Source organism: Prosopis cineraria, unplaced genomic scaffold, assembly GCF_029017545.1.
Source record: "Prosopis cineraria cultivar Desert tree isolate PC_DT_omini unplaced genomic scaffold, ASM2901754v1 PC9, whole genome shotgun sequence".
Classification (NCBI taxonomy): domain Eukaryota; kingdom Viridiplantae; phylum Streptophyta; class Magnoliopsida; order Fabales; family Fabaceae; genus Prosopis; species Prosopis cineraria.
Window position 1 is genome coordinate 31,421,346 of NW_026555340.1, and position 14,938 is coordinate 31,436,283.

Genomic DNA, 14,938 nt, shown 5'->3' on the forward strand with positions numbered 1-14,938 from the left:
ACAGAGTATATTTAAATATATCAATTATAAAAAAAATTATATTAAATTGAATCCTTCAAATTAAATATATATCATATTAAAAATAAAAAATTTATTAAAATTATTTTATAATTTTTATACATTTTTATTTTAATAAATATAATATATAACTTGGGATCACTCCTTTCAAACTTGGACTAGCTGGCCATCTGATGTTCGTACTTCATTTGAAAGAGACTGTTTTTTTTATAATAGCTGGTTTTTCAAAATATCATTGTCATTAAGACAAGAAATTGGAATGTCCAGAAGTAAATGGGAGCATATTCCATGCTTTATCAGTGTAATTAATCCTGTTATTCGTAACCCACATCATTATGCTTGTAATATATATATATATATATATATATATAACACCATGACTCGTGAACAAAAGAGGCACATTTTTTCCTTTGGCGTGCACACATGGTTCCGTACGTTTTTTTTTTTAATGACGCGGACTTTGAGAGCTGGTACTGAGTCATTTATCATGACGAACGATACGCAGAGGAAGAATAATGAGAAAAAAGAAGATATGGGACAAATATGAGATTCTCAATATTCTTGATTCTTATTAATTTTATTTGACTTGCACCAAATAACCAAGAAAATAGATATAAATTTATACTTACGAAGAGGACAAAGTCACGAACATGAAGTCCATGAAATGTCCATTATCCAGCACGTACATAAAACATACTAACCTGAACACATAAAACCAGTACGACCATGAATAACAACATTGGGATTTCCCGGGTAGGGCACTGAAATTCAATCCTGTCTGATCCAATCTAATTTGAGATGATCTCAATCTTGTTCAGTCTGTATAGTCATTGGTCCTTCAAAACCAAAAAAACTAAAAAGATCAGACTATTTTTTCGGGTTGGACTGGACAAGTGACTAGGCATCCGGACTACTTGATCTAGTCCAGTCCTATTAATTTTTTTATTATAATTATAATTAATTTATTTTTGACAAACGTTTGAGGTGTAATTGATGCTAAGGAGATGATTGTATAAAGATTTGTTAAGTTTATTTCTAAATTATTGTTGTAAATAGTGTTGTTGAATTTTGTTGGGTACTGTTTTTGTTAAAGTTATAAATTTAAATCATTTGTACTATAACAAAAATATTTTTTCTTATTGTTGGAAATTATTATGGATTTATTATTATTATAAGTGTTTTTACTATTTTAATTGAGTTTATTATGTTGGAATGGGTTATTGCCTCTCATAGAATAAAAAGACAAAAAAAAAAAGCTAAGTGAATACTGAACTGACAAGACCAGTCTCCCAATCCTATGGATCAAATCCGTTCTTGTTAATCTTCTAGTTATCACTAGACAAGGGTAAACTACAGGTTGCCTAACTCAATCCTTTTTATGAAAGAGATCAGACTTCGAGTTAGAGTAAAGTTTAATGTCGTCTTGTCTTTTGTACAACCTTAATATAAGGGCATCCATATATAGAGGGATTCGCGATCGAGGCGATCCAATTTACGTCTCACAAATAACGTTGGAGACGATATTTGGTAGGAATGGCAAGTAGATGGTTGGCTCTCGGCATAATGAGGCCAAACTCGTCCGTCATATCTGGAAGCTCCCAATCAAAGCAATGCACGAGCCTAGCCATCACACTTATAATCATAATAAATTTATAATAATTTTTAATAATAAAAAAAATATTTTTATTATAGTCTAAATGATTTAAATTTATAACTTTAATAAAAACAGTACTCAATAAAATTCAACAACATTATATTACAACAATAATTTAAAAACAAACTTAACAAATCTTCATACAATTATTTTCTTAGCATCATTACACTTCAAACGTTTGTCAAAAATAAATTAATTATAATTATAATAAAAAAATTAATAGGACTGGACTGAATCAAGTGGTTCGGATCTTGGTCTCTTGTCCAGTTCAACTCGAAAAAATAGTCTGATCTTTTTAGTTTTTTCTTAATTTTAAAGGATCAATGACTATACAGACCGAACAAGACTGAAATCATCTCGAGTTAAATTGGATCAGATAGGATTGGAAGACTTTTTCACGGCCTAAATACTATGCATTAATCCATCTTCAGTAGATCCCACCGCATTTATTTATTTCAAATTAAAATATTGAATTGAAAGTATGACTTGAGGTTATGGATTGGCCACCCAATCTGTTTTGTTAAGTTCAATGTTTGCGCCTGCACAAGATGCTTTCTCTTGTTGTTTACTTGCGTCCCTCGAATCGACTCTATGGAAACGAAGCCTAGGCTTTTCACTTTTCTCTCTCTCCATCTCCATTGAGTATTGACTTGTAGGATGTCTCCGTCATTGACGATATATAGTTTAATCAGACTGAGACTGATGCTAGTTAAGTATACCTCCTTGTCAGTTGCTCAGTATTTGTACTAATTGTTATCAATAATATTCTCTCCTTCCCAATGATCATTAATAAAAGGCAATGTCATCACTATTTAATGTAGGATTATATCTATGATAAGTCACTCGTTAACAATTTTATGGTGCTCTTTCAAAAAATTAGAGGTATGGATGCCATTAAATTTGATTTATGAACGTGAAAAGAATCCCAAAATTACTACAGAAAATGTAGTCTACAAAGATATTCTCCAAAATTCACGATAGGTAAATCTTCCTTCATTATATTGTTGATTGTGTTTTCAATCGTTAATATTGAATTTTATTACCTTTCTCTAAAGCATACTTTCGCTCCTTGCAAGTCCCATCCATCCTACGCCTAGGAGGAACTTGGATCCCATGTGTCCCAACTACACGCATTGGGTGAGTATTTTCACGTGGTGAAATATATGCACTTAATTCAGTCAATGGTTTAAAAAAGAGGAAGAATTTTAGTCTAAGACACGAAAGAGGCTTAATTATTGGTGATTCTAAAAAATCTTAAAATTTCTATTTAAATTAGGAGAAAAAAGTCAAAATAATTTTACTATTAACTTGTTATGTAGAATCACTAATTATTATTATGATTTATTAATATTATTTATAAATTACATTCATTTATCAAACAATTAGTGACATCAGTTTTTAATTTGTTAACTTTACTCATTAATTTATTAATATCAGTTGTAAATTATTATTAATAAATAAAGTTAGTAATTTAACAACTAATATTACTACTTATAATAAAACAACTGATGTCAATTAATAAATTAACAAGTAAAATAAAAAAATTAACAACTAGTGATTTTGTATAATAATATTTTATTTTTTTTATTGTTAAAATTATTTTAACTTTTTTTTAAACTGAATTAAAATTTTAAAATTTTTTGAAACTGGTAAATGATTAGGTTTCTTGTGCAATACTTAACTGAAATTCTTCCTTTAGAAAACTTTACTAGAACAAAAGCTTGAAACACTGAATCCGAATCCCCTTTTTTTGGCTGTGCCTCATTGCCTTCCTTAGTCAGCGCCAAGATGAAAGGGCGTAAACACCGACGACTTTGAAGATCCCAAATCTAACAACACCCATCATCTTCCTTCTACCTCAGTGTTAATGTCCTAAACTTTGGAGGGTTTCCAGATTTGACAAAACCCACCAACTCCGGATCAAGCAACTGCTCTCTTTGTCTTCGAAACTAATCAAAGGTCACCAACGCTCATTTCTCAATTCAGTCTTGGTAGGAACTACGTAAGACTGATTGAGATTCACATGCACAGACAAACTTGAAGCTAAATTCAATTTGTTGGTGCGACCCATTGGCCTAAATGGAAGATGCAGGACAGAGCACACATCATCCACAATATTAACCAAGAGGGGACTTTCATTATTTATTTGGAAAAAGCTCCATGTTCATGGCCGTCAACTGGAGTGAAAAACAGAGCACATCAACGTTGCTAGAAAGAAAACTCCTACTTGGCCATGGACTGCAGAAGAAAACAGAGCATAGCAAGGTAGATGCTGTACAAGATGATTGTTTAAGAAGCTTATGAAAATATGGCCGGAAAGGGGGAAGACGCAGTCAATACGTGATAGCAAGAAAACAGATCAGAGATATATCGGCTAAAAAGAAAAAAAAAAGAGGTGAGGGAGATTGAGTTAATACCGAATTTGACTGCATAAAATCTTTACAAATCATTAATTGTATTGCGAGCATATGATTTTATCATGTGGAGACACTCACCCAATACGTGTAGTTGGAACACGCATGGGATCCAAATCCTTCCAAGGAGGTGTGCTCTTTATTTCGTTCAGTCATTATTTCAATAATACATGTTTTGGTAAGTTATGAAATGTATGTGACATACTATTTTCCTCTGATAAATATGTTAATGTTCTTAATTTGTTACTCGTGAAGTTTTCATTGTTATTCTTAATAATTTGCAAGGGGAGAATCTTCTAGTTGCAAGGAAATTAATAACAATAAATTCGCAATAATTTTACAAAATTAATTTATTCCGTTTCATTATAATACATTGGCTAATAAATTTCACCAAACCATCACTTAATTATTAAAATATATAATAACTAATTAGGCGTCATACGTTTTCAAGTCCAGGCTCTTATTTTTCTTTCTTGCTAAAATTAGGCTCCTTCATGCTTTTTGGTTACGATTTACAAATGAATCAGTAATATACACGATTTTATTAGATTCAATAAGAAGCCGATTCAGCAAGAAATCACAATAGTCCATCCCAACAACCTGTTTGCAACTTACATAATTTTGTTAAATTTTGCCGCCATCTTTAACCCTTTGGCATTATGTAATGAAGAAATTTTTATTTCACAAGCTTAATGTGACTAAAACACAAAATAACACCCCCAATGTATTGCATGGGTGATGGGATGAGATCCTGTGAGCTGCGAATAAATAACCAAGACGGACTCTTAATTCTTCTAGCTAGAGAAGCCTTTTGCAAGAACGAAATCTATAATATAGGGATTTATTTGGTGCGTCTTATAATTGCTCGGTCGACGCAAATCTATTCAACGTAAAAACAGAATCCTCACCATTTATCAACGAGCAAACGCATTATCATATCCATTGGATAAAAGTTTGATTTGTCAACCGAAGCATAAAGACTTCCAAGTTTCAGGCAAGGTTGTTGCAATTGAACTTCAAGCACTACGCCATTTATGAAGATTAGCAGCACATTTATTATGCCCCATTAATCATACATGTCATCATTTTCTCTTTCCATTTCCCATCCACATCGTCTAGATATTTCTCGTAGAAACTGGCTTCTCCATTTGATTTCACAAAGAAGGCAGAAGAGCTCCTAGTGCCATAACGCCCCTGGGCAAAAGCATACTTTCAGCTTCAAACAAGCAAAAGCAGAGGTAAGGACGTAGATATATCAGCAGAGTTTGTTGGGTACCCATGGGAAATCTGCTTCAACAAAAATAGAGCTCAAAGGATACTCTCGATGTGGTGGATGAATCCCAGGTAGCAAGCTTTCCTCATCTTTAATTTTGTTTGTCATTAGTTTCTCAACCATTTCTTTGATGGGAAATTCACTTTCACCGTATTGGTCAATGAGTTCTTTGAAATTGTGACGCAACCGTTCACCCTGAAATGAGACTGCAAAATGAGTTCGCTGCATGGTGAGATGCTACATTGGCTCCAAAAGAAATCTATTTATGGGTGTAGTTTTGGCTGACAACAACTGAAGGCTGAGTGCCAAATTGATTGTGTTAATTCATAATTGCATTACCAATTGGCCGTTAGCAGCCATCAAGTTTGTTCATTTTGTTGGGTAAGTAACAGCAGAGACACAAATGCAAATGCAATGATGCCAATGAAATTTTGTCACAGACATGAAGAAAATAAACAGAAACAATATGCACCTTTACCTTTGGCCAAGCAGCATCCAAACTGGCATTAGTCAAGACATGAATACCAGGCGTGACCATACAAACACTAAGATTATCTTTTTTGGGTCTATTGCTAACATAAACCATGGTTCTGCTGCAAATATCAACTAATATGAGATTAAAGCCATTATATTGATCTGCCTCTTTCAGAATCTCTTCAGCAAACTCCCAAGGGCTCTTGTTGCTCTGTAACCACATAAAGGATCATATGGTGATTAGAATTGACATGCATTTACTGGTCTTTCATGACAAAGAAACTAATAACAGAAGCAGAGTACTTGTTAAACTCCAAGTTGAATTCCAGGTATCTGTGATAGTGGCATAACTTTAGGCACTCAAATAAGAATGTAGGTTAAACAGAGCATCATGATGAATGAAAATGTGCCTGATATACGAAATTAAGAAATTGCCAACCCCAGTCATTACTAGATAGACAATAGATTGAGGAAGTGAGCCGGGCAGAAGTATAAATCTTGTAGGAAGGCAGATAAACAAAGACATGCAGGGACATCACCTCCAGGAAACAAAGTGGTAGTTCCCCCCTACTTTTAGGATTTGGATGCTCCTCACATTCCCTGAAATTGGTGATAAAAGCCAATTTGCCATCCCTTGTGGAAGCCAACCAAGTGCCACCAGCTTGCTCATCCCTACCACCCAAGATTCTATCTCCTGGCCACCATGCCAAGGGCTGTGTAGGCCTTTCAAAACAAGAAAAACAAACCAAACCCTAACCGGATTTAGCTTAAAAGAAGCATCAATTATAAATTTTACATGATTCAATAATATGCAAAAGTTATCCAAGAAAGAAATAAAACTGACCGAGTATAAATTTCATCCCTGTTGTGAAGGAGGAGGAAGGGATACATTGGGTGAGATTGCCACATGAACACTGCTATGCACATTATATCAAACTATCCACTCTTCGAAACTCCAAAATCTTAGCACACTGTCACTCAGGCCCGAGCATTTGCATACAGAAAGAGCAAATGGAAATCCACAGGGTCACTCATCTTCATTTTCTTCAACAAGAGCACAACCGGAATTATGACAAGCAATGGGTGCATGGACATGCTAAGGAAATTTTGAAGATCTAAATAAAGGTTATACAGCGAGTTCCTTCTTTCACTCCTGCCCAAAGAAATAAAAATCCCCTTGCACAATGAAACCCCAAATTTAAGGTCAAAATTCAGGGAGCAGAAATTATGGCTCAAAACTCAAACCAGAGAGACAGAAAAATCTGAAATATTTGTTAGCAATCATGGCATCCAGTTTCGGACATCAGGGAGTAACTCAGAAGAATAAGAAGCATTTTCTCAGGGTCCCAGAATTCCGTTAAACTCATACTAATAGTCTCTCCCCCAACTCCGTTCACACAGCCCAAATATAAATCAATATCTATAAAAATCAGGATAGCAATAATGAATTAATAAATGCAGAAATCCCATTAAACACAAGAATCGATCTGAGCATTTTCTCAAGGTCCAGAAATCCCAATAAACACTACAATCAATGAGAGCGGAAAATGCAAATCAGAATAGCAAATAGTGAAGAACCTGAACAGAAGATGTTAGCTGAAGAACAGTCATGAGAGACGAAGGCTAACGGGCTAAGAACGAAGCAACTACGAAGAGAGAGTGAGAGACGACGGCAATGATCAACTAGCCACAAAGACGCCGCTACAGCAGTAACCAACAAGGAGGAGGAGGGAGGGACCCCGGATAGTCTTGAGCAGCACGAAGGAGGAGGGAGGGATGCCGAAGCGGAGAGCCGAAGACGACTGGGGACTCTCGAGTCGCGACTCGCGACACAGACAAAAGAGGAAGGGGAGGCGGAGGGGAGGCGGTAGATAGTAGCCTAGAAGGCCAGTGGTCCCGCTTACGCATCACGTAGGGAAAAAATGACATTTACGCGATGCTTCAGAAGAGAGAAAAGCAAGGCAGAAGAAGAGGGGGACGGAAAAGTGCATATTCTCTTACTTGATTATGGTGAACAAGTGAGAAAAGTTAGAAACACAAATATATGGGTTGCGTATTTTTACTTTTAATTTTTTTTTCTAAGGAGAGATTTTGAAAAAAAAAAATATTTTTATATTTATTTATTAATTTTTTATTGTTGCCTCTTGCTTTCCTTCATTTTTATCATGACATTTGTAGTGCAGCTATATTTTGATAATGAACTTTTGAAATAATTAGACATATTAATTCTAAATTTTTAGGTTAATTTTTAATTAAGTATCATATATTTGGTTATATTTCCAAATTTTAATATTATTATATATTTAATAATTTAATAAATCAAATTTAAATTAGATAAAATAATTTTAAATCATATTTTTTGTTCGATCAATAATATATTATAAAAATTATTATTATTATTATATATAATATGTTAAAATATTAATTTTATTACATAAATATTTTTACAAATAATAAGATCATTATTGTCCATGTAAAATTAATAATTTTTCTCACCTTCCTACTTTCTCTCACTTAGCCAGGTATAATGAAAGAAAATTATATATATTTACTTTTCTCTTCTCTTCATTTTTTCCTCCCATTTTATCTCCTTTTTATTTTTCTCCACGAGCCAAGCACAATATTAAGGCCTTGTTTGGTAGGTGATATTGGAAGGGTGGGAGTAGAGTTGGGATTGAGTGAACCTACTTTTATAATGTTTGGTACAAAAAATTACTTGTTACTTGAGATTGTTGAAACCCATATAGGTGGGATTAGGCAAACCCATGAGAGAGGTGGTATTGAAAATTTAATCATAGAATTGAAACTTTTTCAGACCAAATTGCCCTCCCTCTTCTCCTCCCTCTCCAGTCACCATTGTCTCTCCCGTCTCTTTGCCCTTGCTTCCAGCCCCATCCCTCGCCATTCTCTCACTCAATTGAGTCTCCCTTCTCCCTCTATCTACCTCCCATCGTTCTCCCTTTATTTTCCATCGTTTCCCTTTGTCTCCCTTCTATCTTCCACTATCAACATCATTCTCCCTTCGTCTCCCTTCATCTTCCTTCAATCTTCCACCATTGACACCATTCTCACCTTCTTGCCATTTTAGCCTACTCACCTTGTTACCTTTGAATATGCATTGAAAAGGGTTGCTATGTTTGCTATGTTCGCCTTTGAATCTTCAAGATCTAGCATGGATGAGAACGATTGCTGCATTTGCTCCCAGTTTCATGTCATTAAGCATGGTGATCAGCGGCAAGGGGAGTTTGGGTTGTGAGCAAACAGAGATGGGTTTTGAGAAATTTTTTTATTAATTATAAGGGATATTATAGTATTTTTATAATTTATATTTAATTATAAAATAAAATGAAGAAAAGTATTTCCCACAATTATTACTCCATACCAAACATAATTTTAAAACCCCAGTCCTAATCTCAATCCCAATTCCTTTAATGCAAGTCTGCATACTAAACAGGGCCTAAGGTCTCTCGAAAAGGAATCATTAATTTTATACGGATATTATATTGTGAAAAATATATATTTATATTTATATTAAAAATTGAATCTTAATTAGTATTTTTTAATATTTTCTTATAAATTTAATAAATTAATATTTAGCTTTTAACAATATATGTGTGCTTTTATAGGACAATATTCAATGCAAAATTGATATGCTCTTATTGCAATAAATTCTCTTGAAAGGGCCTCAAATGTCACTCTCCTATGAAAAAATTGAAAGGAGCATCTGATTGGCAAACAAATGGGCATTAGATACAGAGAATACTAGCACGCTGTTTGTGTTGAAAAGCTATTCGTGTAAATACCAATAGAGAGAAAAGATTTATGTTGTCAACTTTTAAGATCCAAGTGCTTAAGGAAAACACATGAGAAGTTTGAAAACAAAAAGTAACTCTTCTATCCAGCTTAACTTAAACTGATTTGATTAGTCTATGATTGTGATTGAGATTTTAAATTTTAATTTTTTGCTGTGCCTTCCAATCCAACAATAAATTTAATTATTACAAAAAGTGTCAAAATACTATTACAAGTATAAAAATATTAAAATAATTATAATTAGATGAACCATTTGATCAAATTGAATATTAAACCTCCCCCTTCTGTTTTTGGTATTAAGTGGTTGAGGAGTGAAAATGAGATTTTTTTATTATTATGTGCATGTAGTGTGTTCTATAGGTAGTCCTAGGTCTAGTGAAAATGGTTTAGGCATTAGTGATAGTTTTTGGCAGGTTTAAGACACCCTAATGATGTGAAAAAATTGAGAAAATGTGTTTAATTGTCTGACTTCCTTATGTAAAATTAGTTGGAAGTAAAGCACATAATATTAGTTAGGTTATGAAAAGAGCGTTTCATAAACACCTACATCACCGAGATTGAACGACAGACGAAAAAATGGGATACGATGAAAGATGTCCTGTGTGTTGTCAAATGACAGCTCTTTGCTATCAAAATTTTATGTAGCATGCCATGGCATGTCGCACAAAGAAGAACATACTGCGGTGCATGTGCATAATACTGTGGCATGTTTCTCTGTTCACTTCCTTGATATTTTTTTCCAACTAGTTTAAGTCTTTTTAACTATCAAGTAGTATCTCATGCCTCCGTAATAATTTATTCTTAACTTTGACTCAATAAAGTCCCTTTTAACATGTTTTATTGAAGCTAAAAACTTGAAATCTCAATTTTTGAAAGAAATATTTGTAGTTTTGAATTACTTTTGAATGGTTAATCATTGTTAGGTAATTTTTCTTGGGTTAATACTAATGATTACTCATATTTAACTATTATGTAGTTGGATTGATAAGAGCAACTTTACAAAGGGTCCTTAGATGATTTTTCCCCTTTTTAGAGATTCTTTATCTGTAAAAAAAATTTCATGCATAATTGTTAGAATACACTTTTATTGGTTAAAAAAATTGCTAAATATCATTTTTCAGAACTTTTACTCGAGTGCCATTTTTTTCCTAAACACAAAAAATATCTTCTATTAAGAAGCGGTCTATTTTACTATTATCCACGTACATGTATTATGCATTGGACCCATTACCATGTTATGTAAATTAATATTGTAGGGTTAAATTGTTTAATTTGCCATTGAACTTTTTTCCACTTCTTTTGTTGCATGGGATGATGAAGTATATATTTGTTCTATGAAGCTTGGAGGGTATGCTCCTGTGTATTGTACGGGGGAGTAAATGTTAATTCGTATCAAATGAACACAAGGTTGTGATATCAACTGATATGGGATAGAGAGAGGAGAGAAAGGAGAGATTATAGAGAAAGTAGAAAGGAGGAGATGAAGGGGAGGAAAAAGATTAGATTGAAAGTCTCGAGAACGCTATTCAATATTTAATATTTATCAACAGTTGAAGAACTTGTTGCTATTTATAGAGCCTTATAAACATTAAAATAATAAAAATTAAATTTCAATCTAACAAAGATAATCTAACTTCACCTATATATCTTATTTTATTGAAGTAAATAAAATCTAAAGTAATCATGAAAAAAGTATTAATAAGAAAGTATGATTAAATACTAAAAATCTAGTGGATATTCTAAATATTCTCATTTAAATAATCCTAATAAAATAATTACAAATAACTAAAATAAATTTAAAAATTGTTTATTCACATTCCACCATCAAGTAAAGCGAAGAATATACCTTCGAGTTCTATATCAATAAATTGAGCTTCTTGTATCCAAAACTTAAGGTTCCTTGGGATCTTCAGTGCGATCCACACTGGATAGGCACTGGTTTAGTTCTTTTAACCAAGGTACGTAAAACTAGATCGGTCATTAAACCGGTCATGGTATTGGGTCACGGGTTAGTGGTTCAATCGGGGTTGAACCGGGGGCAAACCGGTCATGATTAAAATAATACAATTTAAATAAAAAGACATTAATTATAAAAATATTCAACCAAATCTAACCACTCAAAAGTCTAACAATAATAAAATACTATATTTTTGGACTTAGCATGCTTTATCTCTAATTTTTTATTTTTTGACTTCAATTTCACTTTTTTTATTATCTTTTTTCTGAACTCAGAGCTCTGAAAAATTAAAAATAAAAAAAAATAAAAAACGACGTCATTTTGGGGTAAAAATCTGAAAAAATATTAACCCGGTTAACCCAGTCAAACCCACCGGGTTGAACCAGGGTTGACCGGGTTACACCGGTTTACTCCCTCACCAAGTTAAGAGCAAACCCAGACCGGACAGAGGACCGGTTCACCGATTTTCGGGTTGACTAGGCCGGTCCGGCCCGGTCTTCAATATCATGCTTTTAACCGTTCTCTTAGCTCTTCACTTTGCCACATTCACATGAAAGAAGAAGAGCCTATCCTCATCCGGAAGGCTAGATCGTTGAGTAATTATAAGCGTTGCTCTAATATTTGCTGACAATATAAAGCAAGAACATGACGTGAAATGAAATGTAAAATTAGGGCTGCAGAATTGTTATCATGAAATAAAAAAAATGACAGTTTGTCAAGGTCAGGATGGAAGGTTAGTGTGCCAAGTGCCAATTCCCTCCATCATAAAGGTTTCGAATGTTGGCGTGGACGTGCAGGTTACAAAATAGTTGGGGGTTGACAATTGCAGGCAGCCCTTTCATATCGAAGAAGAAAGTTACATTACATGGTTCGGTTCGTGAGGGAAATCTTTCAATGGCCCGTACAAGCATGAGACCTTCTTTTATAAGCCCGAAAGGCGAAACTGGGCTCGATTCCAATTGTTTTTTTAAGCATAGGTGATCTAGGTTTCTGGTCACTTCAATTTTTCATAGATTTTACCTTATTTTGAAGAGAAATTTTAGACTACAAAATTGCTTTTTGTTTAATTTCATTTGAATCTATATAAAATCTTTTTGGAACATTATATGAAGTTTTTTATATTCGTTATAACTTTTTTTACATTTAAAGCGTATTAAGTGTAAAATTGATAATATAGTATGACAATTATTGGATGTAGTATTATTAGAAAATCATAAGTATTCTTCTAGTTTTTAATTGAAGAACTTGAAAGTAAAATAATATAAAAATAATTATCATTTTATTTTAAAAAAATCATCGTTAAATTTAATCATTTTATTTTATCCTTTTCAATTTAAATATATACATTTTAAACCTCTCTGAAGCTTTGATTGAAACAAAAATGTCAAAATAAAACAAGAATGTAAGATATTCTGAAAAATGTATGATCATGTAACGTTGAAATATGAAAAATGTCCTTTCCCTATTTTCCTTATAAATGTTAAATGGCGTGGATTTAAAAATTAACCTATTTTGTTTATAATTTTTTTAATATCCATTGAAAAACTTTGAAAACGCACAGATCAGATTGCAGAGAGAGTCATGATCTCGATCTTAAATTTTGCTTACCTCAAGCTTCTTCTTCTTCTTCTTTTTAACCTACCCAAGTCAATCATTTACCTCGAGCCAATCAAGATACTCATCTTTCTTTCTTTCTTTGGCTTTTGGGAAAAGTTGGCGTTTTTCTTCGGGAAAATGATAAGTCACGGTTGCATATGCCCATTAATTATAATTAGAAATTATAAATTATTAAAATTTTAATAGTAAACTATAATCCTTACTTAAAATTAGTATATGAGTTTAAAATTAATAAAAAGCATTACTGAATTTATTATGGAGTGTCATTAATCTTGACTGGAAAAATATATATAGGGACCTAGAACATAAAAAAAAAATGTAGAGATCTATAACAAAATTCAAACAAAGTGCAATGATTTAAAATTATATTTTCTCATTTTAGTTGAAAAAATCAAAAACTACACTTGATAATGGGTTATTTTTTAATATGAAGCTAAAATTTATTTGTAAAACTTTTCAAATATACTAATGAATGCATGACAATTACTTGAAAATTTATCAAAATTACCTTTTGAACATAAAATCAATCACTTGTGAATTTTTATGTTTGTTAATATATAAGCAAATCACTTAAAAAATCAATAAAAGATAATATTAAAATTTATATTATAGGTTTGGGTTATTGTGAGTCTCAATTAAAAAACTCAATATTTCAAATATTACGGGTTGGAACTATTAAAACTAAGTTCCAATTCATAATAGTAATTTTAGTAATATTTTTTTAATTTTAAACTCATATGCTTTTAATTTTAAATAAAACTTATAATTTATTATTGATATTTCAATAATTTAAGATCTCTTATTTAATTAATAATTTTATGGGTTCCTTCCTCTTTTTCTTTTTATTTTGTTTTGTAATTTGCATGCTTTCAGGTTAATCTTAACTTGCCTTGCGTTTTCCGCTTGAGAAAAAAACCTTTCCCATTCATTCAGGCTCGAAGGGGAAAGTTGTCTCTTCCATGTTTCTTGATATGAGTTGTCTCTTTCATGTAGCTTTCGTGGTTTATGAAGCGTGTGTTTAGTTTTTAATTTATTAAAAATTTATTTATAAAAGTTTATGTGATAAAAACTAATTTAATAAAAATTAGCTACTTTAACAAAATTTATGTTTTGATACTTTTTTTAAAAATTAATTTAATAAATTAAAAATTATTTAAATTAATAATGATTCGTATTTTTGAAATGTATTTTTAAATATGTAATAATAAAAAAACATTAATTCACGATAATTGATAATTTGTGATATATAAATATAATATGCTAAAAATGTTTAAAAAATATAAAAGAATTTAAAATAATATAAAAGTTAATATGTTAAATAATAAAAATAAAAAATATATAATTTAATGTTATAAAAAATAAAAACATAATAAGGGCATCATAATTATTTATAAAAGTAGGTATAGCCAAACTTTCATTTATAATTTTAAATTCACCTAAAAATAGAGTTGGCAAATTCACATTTAATCTGATGCCAACTCACGTTTAAAAAGTTATTTTATTTACTTAAAAATTATGCCAACAAGATTTAAAATTTCAAAAATTGAAGAGTAAATTTCAAATATCCAATCTTGGATATCCAAGCGCACCCGAACACGACGGTGGCTATCACTTACCATTAGCCATTTAGAATCTTGGGGGGTAAAACGACGGTAGCTTTTTATGTTTATGCAGCAAAGCTAATTAGCTCGCCGCACCTGACTAATTGTCTAATCACT

General features: G+C 32.0%; 1 protein-coding gene across 4 annotated transcripts; it reads right to left on the reverse strand.

Annotated features, from left to right (window-relative positions):
• Positions 1-4,911: 4,911 nt before the first annotated feature.
• LOC129320340 (uncharacterized) lies at positions 4,912-7,803 on the reverse strand. 4 transcript variants are annotated; one of them, XM_054965752.1, is made up of 6 exons: positions 7,412-7,803; positions 6,678-6,868; positions 6,373-6,556; positions 5,832-6,044; positions 5,363-5,554; positions 4,912-5,280 (listed from the first exon to the last, which is right to left on the reverse strand). In XM_054965752.1, exons 2-6 carry the CDS (start codon positions 6,758-6,760, stop codon positions 5,143-5,145), a joined length of 810 nt encoding a protein of 269 aa, XP_054821727.1. In that variant the 5' UTR covers positions 6,761-6,868; positions 7,412-7,803; the 3' UTR covers positions 4,912-5,142. The 4 variants fall into 4 exon arrangements, with proteins under 4 accessions (XP_054821727.1, XP_054821725.1, XP_054821726.1 ...); XM_054965750.1 differs by having other exon boundaries at positions 6,678-6,877; XM_054965751.1 differs by having other exon boundaries at positions 6,678-6,986.
• Positions 7,804-14,938: the final 7,135 nt, after the last annotated feature.